The sequence below is a fragment of the Camelus ferus genome, chromosome 5 (genome assembly GCF_009834535.1).
Source record: "Camelus ferus isolate YT-003-E chromosome 5, BCGSAC_Cfer_1.0, whole genome shotgun sequence".
Classification (NCBI taxonomy): domain Eukaryota; kingdom Metazoa; phylum Chordata; class Mammalia; order Artiodactyla; family Camelidae; genus Camelus; species Camelus ferus.
This window is the reverse complement of record NC_045700.1, coordinates 70,194,666-70,212,050: the sequence shown is the minus strand read 5'-3', so window position 1 is coordinate 70,212,050 and position 17,385 is coordinate 70,194,666. Positions and strand designations below refer to the sequence as shown.

Here is a 17,385-nt window from a genome sequence, read left to right as displayed (position 1 = left end):
AAAGGGGACTTTGTCATTTATTCATGGCATTACTGAACAAAAACATTCAACATCTTTTGTCACATATTCCTATTAAACTAGGAAACCAAGCTGAAGGCCCAATTGACCATTAACAGCCCATGGTAACTAAAGACACATATTGAGCCTCATCCCTTTCATCGGCCTATTTCATCCTTTATCTGGACTGTGGAATCATTAATGAGGAATGTGGAGCCAGGGCCAACAACTACAAAGAGTCAATTAGAATGTCTGGAGTAACAGGCTATATATAGGTCAAGAGCCAAATCTTGGCCAGTGTCACCTTTAACAAGAAAGACCTCACCCTATATACATCCATAGCTTACATATTTAGCCAGAAAAACAAACACAAAGGATTAAAAAAAACAGCCCATAGGCTACATTATTCAATAAGAATGAGAAATCCAGAATGTATTAGCTTTGAGGGTTAATCTCCTTGCAGAACATCATTTTGAGGATGTGGGTTACTGCAGTGGGGAAAAGAAAACCAGAAACAGGCTAACGATCTTAAGTTTATGAAAAAGAGATAAGAAGTAGAAAAGCAAAGAAATTCAGATCAACAAATGAAACAAGGAGTAAACAGTAGTAAATAAAATGAAAAGCTAAGAGAAGAGGGGAAGCGATGGGAAACAGCACTGTCAGTGGCCTGTCAGGTCTGCCACGAGCCCATCTCAGGCCCCTGCAACTTTTAATTTCCATTTATAGTTAAAAATTCGTCTATACTATTTCTATTCAGATTCACCTCTGAGGGTTCCGGGAACATAGTCAGAAAACTCCACTGGGAAATATACTTTTTCATATTCCTACATGAGGGCGTTAATTCAACAAATATTCAAAAAGTATTTACCACGAGGATACAGACATAAATGAGAAAGTCTAAAACCCCTACTTTTATGACTCTTATAGTTGAGGAGGACAGACAATAGACCAAAAAAAAACACACTGTGGAGAGAAATAATTTAGGAAAAAGAGATAGGGAGTAAAGACAGGTGGGAAATGGCTTGCAATTATAAAGACATTAGTCAGAGAAACTTAATGACAGACATACATACAAATAGAAACAAAAACAAAAGAGTTCTCGTGTGTTATAGGATGTGGGCCTTAGGATCCAATTCCTGTTCACCTTACTACAGGAGAGAAGTACTGGAGCCTTAGTACCACTGTGATTCTCTGCAAGGCTGTCACCTTCTGTCGGGTCCTGTCGGCCACTGTAATATAACCCAGGCTGGAAGTCTTCTGTATCCACTAAAAACAGGGAATAATCCAGGCCTGCAGCTATACTCCAGACTCCATGTTCACTGTTTATCTGCAACGACAAGAAGATATTGTCTGCCCAAGATGAAGGAGTCAGATGGAACTTCAAATCCACAGGAACTGAAATGTTACGTTACTTAAACAGGCGGAGGACAAAGTCAGTCATATCTCAGATGGCAAAACTTACCCAACAACACACCTGATCAACTGCAGACAGATGCAGGAGTGAGAAGGAACCCTTGTTCAGCATATGTAAATTTAGAACTGGTTTGTTTTATAAAAACTGAAAAATTGGAATGTAAAAAGGAAAAATCATAGATCTGATTTTTTAATTGTTATTTTTGGAAGTTGCCACAGGACGTAGACTGTACTACAATCAAAAGGCCTAGAAACTTCTAGAGCCCTATTCTGACAGCTAGGACATACCTCTGTCTATTTATATTTTGCTATGTGCACAAAATTCAAGGTAAAAAGAAAATCTAACAAAGCGAAATTCCATTCTGGCCAACTAAACCCTTGGGCGCCAAAAATCAATTTTCCCACTTGGAACTCACAATCTCTCTGATGTGACTTCACTGTGCCAACTCCCAGGATGTTGAAATGGGCAGGACCCCTTAGAAGCCCATCTACATGGATCCCTAGACCAGTGGTTCTCAATGAGTAGCCTCTGCAGCAGGAGCAGCAGCAATCACCTAGGAGCATGTTAGAAATGCATACTCAGGCCACAGAGCTACTGGGGGGTGGGGCCTGGCAATCTGCTTGCACAAGCTCTCCAGGTGATTCTGATGTATGCGAAAGTTTGAGAACCACTGCCTTAAACCAATGGTTTTCAAAACCTAGGATTCCACACAGTGATTCAGGAACCACCATGAAAAGGTAGGTGCCAGGGTTCTGCCCCCATCCACTTCCATCTTTCAACTAAAATAGTTCCACAGTCACAGTTCATGTGGGGGCTCTGCACAAGGTTTCATCTGAAAAGTGCTCTGCTTTGGAAACTACTGCCCCAACCTCCAGACCCAACTTCAGTCGTGATTCCTACACCAAAAGCAAAAAACTTCTAATTTGTTAGAGCCTCTGTGTCGAGAAGGGTCCAAATCCTAGGTGATTAGGTGACTGTGTATGTGTGTGAGTATGTATGTGTGTGTGTGTGTGTGTGTTGTGTATTTGTGCGTTTACACATGTCTCTAGAACTTTATAGCTATCCTCTTCCACCATGACACCATCTTCTCAGATTCAGGCTATCCAAGTAATTGACTTGTCAGTTTTGCAAAAAATGAATCAAAATTCTTGCAGGATGAAAGTCGTGTCTCTTAGTCTCTAATCAAAAATAATTCAGATCTCCCTCTGCTTTGACTTTATTATTTTTTTCTGCCTTGACTTTGATTCACAGATTTAAACGACTTCAAAATGTTTTTCTCACCTTTTCCTCAAATAAAAACCAAAATTCTGATGCTGTATTTTCATCTGTACAGTTAAAGAGTAATGAAACTAAAACCTTATAACAAATTCTATTCTCTCTTGTCTGACTCAAAAATGTTAAATAAAAATTTTATTCCCAGAGTTTCCATGCTGTATTACAAAACTTTCCCTAGTATATAAATGCATGTTCTACTTTAGTCAAATAAATAGAAAATAAGTAACAATGATTTACCATCTCTATTTGTGATAAAATACCAGAAATTGAAGTTTATCACTAAAATGTTTTGTGCTGAAACTATTTAAGATTGGAGCTAGTTCACTAGATGGAAAGGCAGTATGTAAAGGTCTTATATAGTGATGGCTGTACCGTGTACACTGAATACCTGAATCACTGGAATATGTATTCAAGTTAGCTTACATTTGAATCATGTTCCTGAAATTGAAATAATCATCCTTTTTCAGTCTCTCTTACCCTCAGTGGAGAGAGCATGTATTGGAATAGGAGGGGTATCAGAATCAAATCACAAATACATGAGCTCCATATTCCATTCTGTTCGGCTATCAGGCTATCACCATGCATACTCCCCACCCACAAAACCCTGAAACAAATGAATCTTATATAAGAAGTCAGTACTACAGATGAATTTTGTATTTCTGCTAGATATTGGGGTAGGAAAAATGGTTGAGAAACAGTCCTCTAACTTGCATCAAAGGGACCAGAAGTTACCAATTTCTGGATAGCATTACAGAAACTAAAACCAATTCACGCAACAGTGAGGAAATCATCTATACTTTTAGCTTCACTATAGAAATTAAAAGGGTTACAAAAAGGTTTTACTACTATGATTATGTATGTAAAAACAAAACAAACAAAACAAAATAGACCACCAGCTAATGTTATTTAAGTCAAACTTAACTGAGAAGTCAAAGACTAGGCATTATTTGGTAGCATTAAAGCTCAGAAGTCAACACGATAGTCCTAGAAACATTTGCTTTAATAAAGTGGAATTCAAAAAAAAAAGACAAATGAACTTATTTACAAAAGAGAAACAGACTCACAGACACAGAAGACAAACTTATGGTTACCAGGGGTGGAAGAGGGTGGGAATGGATAAATTGGGAGTTTGAGATTTGCAGATACTAATATATATAAAATAAACAACAAGTTCATACTGTGTAGCACAGGGAACTATACTCAATATCTTAAAATAACCTATGGTGAAAAAGAATATGAAAACAAATATATGTATGTTCATGGATGGCTGAAGCATTATGCTGTACTCCAGAAACTGACACATTGTGAATTGACTATACTTAAATAAAATATATATACAAAAAGAACTTCATTTTTACTTAAAAAAAAACTACGAATACTCAATGAACAGTGTAAGTTAATAAGAAAAGAAATATAAACTAACACATCAAAAAAAGAACATTTAGCTTGAAAATAAGTGGCTTCACATTTTTTTAATCTTAAAGTATGTCATAACAAATTTAGCTTACAAGTATATAATTCTCCTAATTTTATAAAATGTGAAATGGAGAAATATATTAAGTGTTAGAATTGTGCAGTAAGTTGCTATAAAAGTTATCAAATTCACAAAAGTACCTTTGCAAGACGAGGAACTGTTGTTGGAAAATCAGAATGCCCAAGTTGACCAAAGGTATTGCTACCCCATGAGTAAACCTATTAGAAAACCACAGGAAAGTAGGTAAGAGATGTGAATCTGATTTTGTATGTCAATTCCAAACTTTTATAATAACATATATATACCAACAGTTACACACAAGTTACTTATACTAGTCTTTCTACCCTTTAAAATAACAGATACTAAGAAACTACATTTTGTTTGTGAGGGCGGTGCTAATTAGGTTTATTTATTTACTTATTTTAAGGACGGTACTGGGGATTGAATCCAGGACCTTGTGCATGCAAAGCATACACTCTACCACTGAGCTACACCCTCCCTGCTAAGAAAATACATTTTTAAACAAGACCGAGATAATTGGCAGACAGAATACATAGGGAAAACACAGGTTCCAAGGGGTAACAATAACAATAACTAAAATTTTTCAGGTGTTTATTATCTGCCAGGCATTATTCTTAATATACTTTCTGTTTTATTCTCACAACAATCTTTTTTTTTTTTTACAGTAAGGAAACTGGCACAGAGAGGTCACAAATTTGTAAGTGGCAGAGACAGGATTTAATCCCAGGAACTATCCTATACTGCCTCTTACAAAGAAAATGATTCAGGGAAAAAAAAAAAACAAAACGTATGTACTATGAAGAAAAAGTAATCATGATTTGTAATTCTGTGGATAGAAGTACTACAGAATGACTAGAAAGCTTTTTTATATTTGAAGAGTCGCTATAGGAGAAACCCAAGTACCTATGCTCCACTTTAGACAAAAGACAACCAGATTACAATGACTATGTTTAATGAAAATTTTTTTGCTTATTCTGACTATAAAATCAATTCGTTACTGTACAAGATTGTGACAGTACAAAGAAATAAAAAGAGTGAAAACCACTGATGTATCACCCACTTAAAAATAACTACTACCTTGTTTTAGGGACTTACACATATATGCTTCCAGAAATTTTAATATCTACTAGATACAACGGTTATACAAAATGTAAAGTGCAAAACGGGACTCTACTATCAATGCTGTTTCTGTGACCCGATGCTTTTTTGCATAATGCTCTGCACTGACATTTTTCTAGGTCAGTAACTACAGAGCTATAACATCACTTATAATAACTACATAAAACTCTGCTGTGGATGTAGTTTAATCAATTACTTAATGAAGTAAGCAATTTATTAATAGTTTTTCCAGTTATTTAACATAAAAATTGCATTAAAAATCCTGGAATATACATACTTATATATCTATTTCCTCAGGACAAATTCCTAGGCAAAGAACTCTGAGCCAGTTAATACGCCCATTCTGATTTTTGATACATACTGAAAAACTTTCTTCCAGCAAGGTTCAATGTACATTCCTGCCAGCACTGTGTGTACCATTTCCCCAAACCCTCACCAACACTTAGTACTAAATGCAACCCTTGCTCATCTGATAGGTGAGACAATTTTGCTTTAAATTTGTTCACTGAGTAGTTGACTATCTTTTCATTTGTTGCTGGTCGTTTCTATTTATTTATGAATGCAATATAAATATCCTTTGACAATTTTTCTCTATGTATCAGAATGTATTTATCTTTTTATCAGAATATACAGAATGTATGTACAGATACATATTTATCTTTCTGTATGTATCTTTATGTATTTGTGATAATTTTTCATATGTATTTTGTCATACATGTTACAAATGTTTTTTCTCAGTTACATATTTTAATTTTGTTTGTGTGGGTTTTTGGTCTGTTTTTTGTTTTTGGCTGTGCAGGATTGTTAAATATTATGTAGACAAATATATCACCTTTTCCTTTTTTTTTCTTTACTTTTTTTAAACTTTTTTTGAGGGGGGATAATTAGGTTTATTTTTTTACTTATTTTAACAGAGGTACTGGGAATTGAACCCAAGACCTCATGCATGCTAAGCATGCACCCTATCACTTAGCTATACCCTCACCCCCATCTTAACTTTCTAATTTCTGGTTTTTTATTCTCATTTTAATTTTTTATTATTGGGGGGTAACTAGGTTTGTTTGTTTGTTTATTCAATAGAGGGACTGGGGATTGAACCCAGGACCTTGTGCATGCTAAGCACATGCTCTACCACTGAGCTATACCCGCCCCACCTTCTAATTTCTGGTTTTGATGTCATGTCTTTTTCTACTCTTAAGATAACTGAAAAAAAATCACCTACATTTATTCTTATACATGTAAGGTTTTACTTTTTAACATCTACATCTTTAATCCATTGAGAATTAGAATATGTAAAGTTATCTTAATTTTCTTCTGCAAATGAGAAGCCAGTGGTTCCAACATTATTTATTGAATAGTTTTATTCCCCCAATTGATTTGAAATGCCTACTTTTAATCGTATACTAAATTCTCATTTATACTTGGGCCTATTTCTGGTCTACAGGTGTATTTCTGTTCCAATGATCTGTTTGTAGTTTTACATTTTATAAGGCTAGTTCTTACTCTTCCTTTCTGTTCTTCATAATTTATGTGGCTCACCTCCTATATTTATTCTCCTAGAATTATTTTGGGGTCATTTTATTAAGTTGTAAATATTATACTGGAATATTTTAGGGATGGTACTGAACTGACACTCTACTGATTTAATAATTTAGGGAGAAATGGCATTTTTGCAACATTGATTCCTCCCATCTAGAAATAAAATTTCTCTCTCTTTACTATTTTCTTTTATAACTTAGAAGAGTTCTTATTCTAAGTGAAGTAAACCAGAAAGAGAAAGAAAAATACCATGAGATCGCTCATATGCAGAATCTAAAAAAATAAAACAAAAACAAACAAACAAAAACAAAGCGCAAATACAGGACAGAAATAGACTCATAGACAGAGAATACAGACTTGTGGTTGCCAGGGGGGCAGAGGGTGGGAAGGGATAGACTGGGATTTCAAAATTGTAGAATAGATAAACAAGATTATACTGTATAGCACAAAGAAACATACACAAAATGTTATGGTAGCTCACAGAGAAAAAAATGTGACAATGAGTATGTATATGTCCATGTATGACTGAAAAATTGTGCTGAACACTGGAATTTGACACAACATTGTAAAATGATTATAAATCAATAAAAAATGTTAAAAAAAAAAGAAGAGTTCTTGAGTTTGTATCATATGGGATCTACACTTTCATATTAAGAATATCCTATTTCCTTAATACTTCTGTTGTAATTGCGAACAGCTGTTTTTTCCCCTAAGATATTTCTGCTATACCTTACAAATATAAGAAAGCTAGCAATTTTTATGTTTATTTTGTAACTTACCACATTCCTAATTTCTTATTTTTAAGTTTTTTGATGATTCATCATGTTAATAACAATAAAATATCCTTTTCTTTCCTAATATTTATATTTATTGATACGAGCTATATTAGCTTTTTGGCTAGCCTATTATGTGATATTTACAGTATTTAAATGATTTAGAATCTTTTATGGACTTTTTCCTAAAAAGACAAAGGGACTGATGAAGAATCATTACATGAATATATTTAAGAATAACTTCAAACAACTACTTTCCTTAGGAGGGTTTATATATACGGGCATGGTTTTAAATGATTTTGGAGGTCACTTTCAGGTCTCACAATTTTAAGAGAAATGTCTTTTGCTTTCTTAGTGTCTCACTTACAGATTTTCTTCATTAAAGAACAAATAAAAATTCACCAATACCCTAGAAAATTTTGAGTTCTATTTTTCAGTTATAGAAAGCTTCTTTGTCAAGTAGACCAGTGTTGAATCCAAAGTCTACAGTTAACGTGTGTGACTCTAGTTGAATTACATGATTGCTCTAAACCTCTCTTTCCTCATCTGTAAAATGGAAATAATATGGTGCAACGTAAAACACTGAAAAGATCAAATGAGATATGGGATTGTTGACTGACACATAATAGATACTTAATAAATGATGGTCCAATCTTGTCATGTTGGCCTTCCATGAAATTAAGCTCAGTTTTTAATAGTTTGCTTCCTACCTGGGATTTCGCAGTAAGTGCAAGAGAATGGTAACCACCTGCCTCCAGATGGATTACTTCTTTACCATCCAGACATTTTACACACAATGGTTGAAGCCTTTGAAAGAAAAACATACACATACACATAAAAAAACTTAAAGTAAGAAGTATTCTCATCAAGAATCATGGCCTTTTTCAAATTATAGAGTAGATGCTTTCAAGTAAAAATAAACATTTCAAAAGAAAATATTAACATAAAAATACTGGATTTACATTCTACTTCTAAAATATTATAAGTAGTTTTGAATGGTTTTAATCTAATCCTAATCACCAATTAACCACCATAATTCAGAATGGTTAATAATCATAAAGCAACTAAAGGATTCATATGGCAGAGAGTATACGTAGGATAATGAAGTAAGACCAATAGAGGGGAGTTGTCATTTTTTTTTAATGCATTAGTTGCCTTCATTCTGTTAAGAATACAGGAGACATTCATATTAACTGGCTGTTTTAGATTCAACTCTATTTACACATCTTGCAAATATCTATTGTTAATATCTTAAGAGTTCCTCTTAAACCAAATAGTTTTTCTGTGATGTACGTGAACAGATACGGTTTAATGCTGTGGTCATAGTTATTCTGACAGCAACAGAGAGTTTCAGGTAAAACAAAGCAAAATAAAAGTTGGTTCTATTTATATGTTAAAAATTTGAACCATTCAAGTGTTCCAATGAAATACACTCTATTCCAAACACCCCTTCCTGTATTCCAAAATTAACATACACCAAAGAAGATAGGGAAAGATATACCGTGGACACTTAAGTACTTTATTTTTAGGAACAAATTCAAGGCTTATATGATAGGGTTTGTTGTTGTTGTTGTTCTGTTTTTTATCAGAGTTAAAGATGTATAATAATCTAGGGCTAGAAGGGACCAGATCTCCCCCAGGAGGAAATGGAGACAGAACTTCACAGGAGAGAGGTGATTTGTTCGAGCCAATTCCTAACAGTACAGACTGGCAGCACTCACCTAGGCAGAACATCACCATGTCCCAGCTGTCCTTCCTTCCCTTTCCCCCACGTCCACACCTCTGTCCTCAGGGAAGGGAGGAGTGCATCTGCTTCTCCACTGTACGTAGGGGTCAGAACTACTGTCCGTGTTTTCACTCGGGCAGCTTTTCGCAAAAGCCTGGGGGAGACTGAAAACAAACCAGAAATATCATGAGGGAATAGGTGGGTGGGGAAAAAAGGTATTACTTTGATAAACTGTTGATTTTCAAAGAAATACACTAACATGGTATTTGTAAAGCATATTCTATAGGTTCTCTGCAAAAAAACAGAGATTAAGTAGTCGAACAAGTTTGGTAAATACTGCCTACTACATTCTTTCCTCCCACCACCTGCCCTGTAGAGATTCACACACGCATTAGCATGCTAAAGATGCTGACAAGTCCTGCAATTAAAAGCCCTGTTTAAATCTGTTTAACCCTGCCCTACTTCCAAATATTTGGCCATAGAATCCTTTTCTGTGTAACACTGGTTATATAGTATATCTGTGCGACATCCTGTCACACAGAATGGAACTTGTATTCTAACGAATAGGCTTAACAAAATAACTACACTAAGGCTGACAAGTATTTTTCCCATTTCAGAGTTAAAAGTTGAGCCTTTCCTTGGGGGAGGGTATAGCTCAAGTGATAGAGCACATGCTTAGCATGCAGGAGATCCTGGGCTCAATCCCCTAACTACCTTCCTGACAAAAATAAATAAATAAAAATTTTTTAAAAAATTAAGCCTTTCCAAATTAAGGTCTAAATTTAAACACATTATAAATATTATAATCGAAGATTTATTTTAGACATAAAATTTGAAAGTTTCTACAGTGAGAAAAAGATTATGAATGGGAACTACTAAAAAGCTCCTATAGTTTGCCTGCCTACTTTAAGTTATTTTATAGAGAATGTAATCTTTTAAAAAAGAGTGCTGACATCTTTTAGACTGTTCAAAATTATAACAAAGGAATATAACACCATTTAAGTCTTATATACCAATTTGGTGACAGGGTATGTTTTGAAGAAAATTATCAAATGTCACTAAGTGTAGACTTAGTCACTTGGTCATTAAGTTGTGGGACACCAAAAAGTGATCATCACTGGCTAAGATCAAAATCTTTTCTAGTAAGTGTACCATCCATTTGTACAGAGATTCAAATATACTACTTCAAGTTTCCTCAAAGATGTATTCCAGGTCATTTTAAAACAGAGAGAAAAAGAATACATGGAAAAATTTTCTAAAAATACTTCAGGTTACTAAGGAAATTTTAACCTAAGGAAATAAGTATATTAGTAGAATTGCTTATTTCACATGATCTAATGACATGACAGAAATCAATATTCCACATTTGTGGTTCAAGGAGATCTCAAATACTTTATTTACACTGAAAATGCTGAAAGACATTTCAGAATAAGAAAATTTTGGCCCAAGATTCTCCTTCAAACCTAACAGAATTCATGGGATACACACACACACACACACACACACACACACACACATTAACCAGGACTAGGATTTTATTTGCACAGATGAATCTAGTGATAAAGAGAATAGCAGGATAGCAGAAGTGCTCAGAGGCACAAGAGAGAGCAGTTAGTAAGTAGAACAAGTGTAGGGAACGGGGCAGAGCAGAAAAAGGTAAGTTTTAGTCTAGTCTAGGATTCCAAATTTCCTCATCACTGGTTTACATCATTTTGTGCAAAGCTCTAAACTATAGCCCATGGGTCAAATACAGTCCACTGTCCATTTCTGTAAATAAAGTTCTACTGGAATACAGCTCATTTATTGATGTTGGTTGTCTATGGCTGCTTTTGAACAAAGCTGAGTGGCTGTAACAGAGACCACATGGCCTACAAGCCATGAAATATTTCTCTGTAGCTCTTCACAGAAAAGGTTCACCAACACCTAGTCAAATCTAGTGTTTCTCAAACTTTAACAAGCACACTAACCACCTGGGGATCTTGTTATAGCGTACATTCTGACTCAGTAAGTCTGGAGTCAATAAGAAAGGAGCCTGAGAGCCTGCCTTTCCAACAAATTCCCAGATGCTGTTGATGTTGCCAATCCTCAGGCCGCATTTTGGGAAAGCAAAGGTCTCGTGACTGAGATTCCTGAACTGACTGAGAAATGCAGAAGAACCAACTGTGTAACAGCCTCATTATTCTAAGAAGTTTATTGCTAATGGTTTCAGAAAATGAAGTTTTCTCTTACTGAAGCTGAAAGTCATCTTCATTTTCAGGTTAAGTACATTAACTTCTCATTTATCCAGTGATCACATCTGAAAATTCATCTATCTGAGCACAGGCCTCAACTAGGAAGTAAGGAGGCTACTGCTACATTCCAGAACAATAAAATAAGATTCATAGTCAGATTCATAAGTAGAAATCATGAAAAATTAAGGGTCTAAAGTTACTTATAAAAAAGAGAAATATATAAGTCTCTTTTAAAACAATCTAAAATGACCAAAATTAAATAAATTTTGACATTTGAATATGTCAGCTTTAGCAATTAGGAAAGCGAAGTTATTATAACACAACATGTGCTGTTAGGAGCATCTTGGAGTCATCAAAAGTCAGATCATAAAACCTGGTTATTTCCTTACCTTGTGACAACAGTCCAGGGAGGGAGAGTCTTCGGCTGCCTCCCTCTGACTCTTCTTCTCTGATATCCACAAGACTCGAACTCTTCTTTCCTTGCATTGATTCCTGTTTAACCTGTTCTTCTCTGCTATCTTTCAGACCTTCTGGGCCTATGGGACCACTGCCTGCCTGAGCTCCAGGTTCACAAGGGACTGTACTATAAAAGTTCATAACTTTTTTAAGAGACAAGGCCCCAGCTTCATAGGTAGCAGCCACTCTCACACCAACAGCAGATGCACAAGAGACCACTAGGCTGTTTAGGGCTGAAGTGCTTGTGGTTGGTAGGCTGTGAAGATTAGGAATTGCTTCTTCTATAAGAGGCTAAAATATACACACACAAAAAAGTATGTAAAAATAAAATCTCTCATACAGCAAGCAATCAGTAAAAAGAAAGTGTAACATCTATCACTATTTGCAAATATATGAATCCAAAAGAACAGAAAAGGTCTCTTCATCTCCAACCTAAATATATCCCTTCTTGGTCACTGATTTAACAGTTCCTTATCAAAAGTACTTCCTTTTGTTTGAGTGGTATTTTATCACGGTATTTAAAAACAGGTCCCAGCTGCTTTTATAAAATTAAACACAGTAGAGGGGAGAAGGGAGGGAAGGTATTGAAAACATAGCCTTTAATATGAGGTAATTGCCCTGGATAGAAGGCTAAAAAAAAAATGCAAATTTTATTATTGATTACTTCTAGGAAAATTTACACAGATCACTACTAAGAAATAATCAGAAAAATACATATATTTTTTAAGAAGAAAAAGCTTTTCCTACTTATCCTAAAATTCTTTATAAACAGGAATTTATATATGGCATACACAGGCAGGAAAAATAAGTTATACCTCTGAATTAACAGCCCCCAAATTATGTTCTGAAATTCAAGTTCATCTACTGTCTCATCAGTGAGTTCTTTTCCATGACTCAGGGGCAAGGTAAACTGAAGAGTTACCTTTGCTCTCACTACCACTGAGTAAATGTGGTAGATTAATAATTAAACACTTGGACCAATGTTCTTAGTGTTATTAGTCATAGCTGTATTAGAAAGCCAACTAAAATTTTATAATATCTTAGTGAAAAATCAGTTAGAACTTACTCTGAGCTGTCAAGCATCATAGTTTACTAAAGAAGAAAGTCATCAGATGTACCCACTAAACATACAAAAAAGCTTTAGGCTTATGAGCATAGGTCACAATGAAAAGTTTGTTTTCTATGCTACCCAAAGATCCCAGGGTATTATATATATTTCTTAATTTGTTCTGAATTGAAAACTAAAAACTTTTTTTAATTAAAAATAAAAAAATTAAAAAAAATTTTTTTGTGGGGGGAGGCAATTAGGTTCATTTATTTATTTTTTTAATAGAGGTATTAGGGATTGAACCCAGGACCTTGTGCATGCTAAGCATACGCTCTACCACCAGGAGGGAGCATACCTTTTCCCGCAAAAAAAGTTTTTTTAACATTGGTTTCTGATTTTCTTAAAGGAAATAATTCCTGTTCCCTGTACAGTGCCTGACATGTAGTAGGCGCGCGATACATTTTGCTGAATTAAATATTAAATCCAAAAGAGCTATTTCTGTGTGAGTCTCTAATTAAATATCCAACAAAATAAACAAATAAACCATATAAAACAAAAGACAAATATAAAGCCTGCTACTTCTGTGGTGACACAGCTTCCACGATAACTTGTTCAGAAAAACTAGTGTCCATATTTCCACAATCTGTTTACAAAGGCTCCTAAGAGAAGCAGCGATAGTATTTAGGGGTGACCAATTCAGGGAGTTCTTACCATTAGGTGAAGGAAAGTCATAAAACTCTAAACTATTGTTCTAACTGGCTCCTCTACGTAATTATACTTAACAATACATAAAATAAACAAAACAAAAACACATAACCAGTAGTTTTGATGAAAGACATAATTTTAGGAGTCCCAATCAACCAATAATAAAATTCAGTAATGCTTCACTGTCAAATATTTTGGTTTATTTCACAAAAGTGAAATAGTCTCTCAGTTACACTTGGCCAGAAGAAAAAAAAATTTGTCCTAAGCCACATAAACTCCTAATGGTTAGCTGTATGATTGAGATACTATTTACAAAGACAGAACTAAATTTAGTGGAACAAACACTGCTAAAACTAGCATAGGTAACAAAAACTTTAATGTTTAACCAAGTAAGTCTAAAGGAAAATACATTTTCAATGATGATAATCTATTAATCAAATAAACTATATATAATAAACTTTGGCATCAAAATTAATAAATCAGAGGAAAGGCTTTTGAAAAGTCAGAGTTTAACATTTCTAAAAACATGTACAAGTCCTGTTAAATTATTACTTTTGCCTTGTTTAGTTTTTTCTTTCTTTCTCCAAACAACTTCCTCCTACTTAAAAAAAAAATCAGATTTCTACAAGGTTCAGTGATTACCATGAAATAAAAAGTGTTTCTAAAAACACCTCTAAGCCATGTTCTTATCCTGAGCAAGGAAACAACAGTAATGAAGAATCAAGAGGCTCCCAGGTTTCAAAAACCTGAAAACGCCGTAGGGTAGTTCTTTGATAACTGGATGTTTTTGTTTAGATTTGTTCTCTTGCAGTTTTGGTAAAAGCAAAAGCAAAGGACTTCTTCTAAGAGTAAAAAAATCGAGTATCCTTTAGGACAATTTGCCTTAAGGAGGGAGACAAACTTTACTGTATGCCCTGTTTAAATAGCTTTTCTCCATTTACTACAAACTTCCAAATTGAGAGTAGTTTAAATAAGATGAAGAAAATATTAAACCCTCCCCCTAATGACACCCAGTAGGGACCACTGGTATTCAAGAATTCAAACAATATGTACTGCTAGTAAGTTTTAAATCTGCCTACAGTTGAGGGATCTTCCACATAGCAACCTTTCCTGATAAAGAAGGAAAGGATTCTGAAGAATGCTACAAATATAGATCAGATAATTCTTTGTGAATACATAGCCATGACAGATTAAACTCTTTAGGGGCCCACCACAATTCAGTACTTTAACCATGGGGGAAAAAGTACTAAGGAAAAAAAAAGGGATTTTGTTACTTATAAAACAAGCCCAGAATGACATCTTTCAATATCATAAAGGACTAGAATTTGAAACTAACAGTAATTTTGAACTAATTCAGTTGTGCTTATCTAGGTTTGCATGGTAAGACAGACTTATAGTCAAACTCAAAAAATAAAAAATGATACCAACCCTTAGGCATTTTAATGTTTCTCAAGAAAAAGTCATATGGTTCAACTCCAGAAATACCTTTACATTATAAAGTTTAGCAGGTACCTGAGATGGCACTGGCTTTTCACCATTCTCTGAGTTCTCTCTTATTAAATGATCTGACAGTTTCTGCACGTATTCATTTACTGCCTGAGTGTCAGGGTACGATGGTATATTTCTTGCAGAAGAAATTTCAGCTGTTCCCATGACGTCTTGTGGGGAGGAAGTGGTCTGAACATTTCCAACATTCAGTTCAGTAGCAACAGGCAGCTCATTTTGTACGAGAGTGTTCTCAAATACTTCTCCCTGGCTGTCAAGGGTTTCAGTGGAGGGGCTGATGGCAGTGCTGGCCTGGTTTTCTGCCTGGGATTCTGACAGCGTCACGCCTAATGGACAACAATGGCTGTCTGATATAATCACATGGTCTTCCTTGTCAGTCATTGTAATTAAGAGCTGGCTGCACTGGTTGCATCTTTCTGGTACTGGCTTCAGATCCTGGGAAGGGAGGCACTGTACCAGCGCTAAGCTGTGGAATGCACCACAGGCGACTTGGAGCACTACTCGCCCCGCAAGATGTTCCACCTTTTGTGGCTTCGTCACTGGAAAGGTAGTGGTAATGAGACCCAACTGACAACCAGTACCCCATGCCCAAATCTCTCTGCTTATGGACAGTGCCAGAGTGTGCTCCTCTCCGCATGCCAACTGCAAGATCCTGACTGCTAACAAAGGACTGGTCTCAGAATCAGAAATGCTGACAGGATTCGGTTCCGGAACATACTGCTGGTTAGCTACCGCACACTGGCCAGCAGAGTTCTCCCCCCACATGTACACTACACCACTTTCTGTCACTGCTCCGTTGTGGAAACTCCCTGCCGCCACAGTAACAACATATTGCCCAACCAGGGCATTTTCTAGAATAGGGCTACTCAGACAAATCTCTGCTGGTTCACTTCTCCAGGGGAGAGTCCCAAAGCTGTAGACCTCACCATCTGAAGGTCAAAACAAAACAAAACAAAAACACAAGGGAGGGAGTTAGTGATCAACTAAAAATTTTATCAGCTAACTTAGGTTTAACTAAATAGAATTTTTTTTCTTTTTTTAATTTTCAAAAGCACAATTGTAGCGATCTATTTCAAGTATATGATATTCCACATTTATTCATCTTTTAACAAGTAACATTTTTCAACATTCTGAAATATAGTGACAATCTCTACAAACTGTAGGATCTTGCTCCTCTCCTTCAGCTTATCCTACAAACACTGAGCATGGATCTGTTAATGTCAGCTATTGTCATAGGCTATTACAGAAACAGATTCCAAGAGTCCAAAGACAAATAATGATTGTGACAAGATAAAATAAGCAGAAGATAAAATATACACATTCACTAATACCTATAACATTCACTACTACTGAGTAAGTCAGAGCAGAAGAAAATTATGTTATTGCATAAAAACATTAGAGATTCATTTTGGCCAAAACTATGAAATTAGCTTTATACCTCCAGGTTGGACTGAAATCACTAATGTTAACAAGACCTGACTGTCTTCATGCTGTGTATACTATGTATAATTTTTAAATGCTGTATATAATTATATATTGCTTACTAGATAGACTTTTTGAGGTGCCATTTGTTTAAAAAGCAAATCACAACAAAAAAAAAAGCAAAAAATAAATGAAGCTATGACTGGATAGCTTTAGAATGAAGGGTAACTGGTTAGCTTTAGAATTAAAATGGAAGGTACCAGTGAGTTGGGTACATGAAAGATGATAACCTGTTTGTGTTCAGTTGTGCTACTAAGTCATAGTTTTACTGCAGGTATTACAGGAATTCGGGGGCATGTGCATATAATCTATGCTAGCTAATAAACTCAAATGGAACAAAGACTTGGCAATGGGTTTTGAAAAATATTAAACCAAGAACACTATCCTTTCTTCCCTATGTGACCAGAGACTCATTCTTTTTTTAATAAATGACTAAATAAGTACTATTTTCCCTCTACAAAGCAGTAATTGATGGGGGAAAAAAAAAAGGATACTTTATCTTTGGCCTATATACACAGCAGATACATTTATATACTCAAATTAGCTGACTACAACATCTACGTAAGGAAAGATACAACAGCAGCTAGAGGGAAGATACAGCTTTTATTAGGGACTTGCT

General features: G+C 35.2%; 1 protein-coding gene across 8 annotated transcripts in view; it reads right to left on the bottom strand.

Moving 5' to 3' along the window:
- ALS2 (alsin Rho guanine nucleotide exchange factor ALS2) overlaps nucleotides 1–17,385 on the bottom strand; it is a 67,978-nt gene that overhangs the window by 35,661 nt on the left and 14,932 nt on the right. For 5 of the 8 annotated variants that reach the window (XR_004320052.1, XM_032480059.1, XM_032480060.1 and 2 more), the window contains 6 exons: nucleotides 15,291–16,213; nucleotides 11,959–12,316; nucleotides 9,334–9,502; nucleotides 8,323–8,419; nucleotides 4,301–4,378; nucleotides 1,142–1,324 (listed from right to left, as the gene is read on the bottom strand). Coding sequence is in view for 6 of the 8 variants with exons in the window: in XM_032480059.1 (XP_032335950.1) it covers nucleotides 1,142–1,324; nucleotides 4,301–4,378; nucleotides 8,323–8,419; nucleotides 9,334–9,502; nucleotides 11,959–12,316; nucleotides 15,291–16,213 (1,808 nt within the window). In the remaining 2 variants the exon portion in view is untranslated. Of the gene's footprint in view, nucleotides 1–1,141; nucleotides 1,325–4,300; nucleotides 4,379–8,322; nucleotides 8,420–9,333; nucleotides 9,503–11,958; nucleotides 12,317–12,840; nucleotides 12,994–15,290; nucleotides 16,214–17,385 lie in introns of those variants that run through there. The other 3 variants (XR_004320053.1, XM_032480063.1, XM_032480062.1) reach the window with 2 other exon arrangements.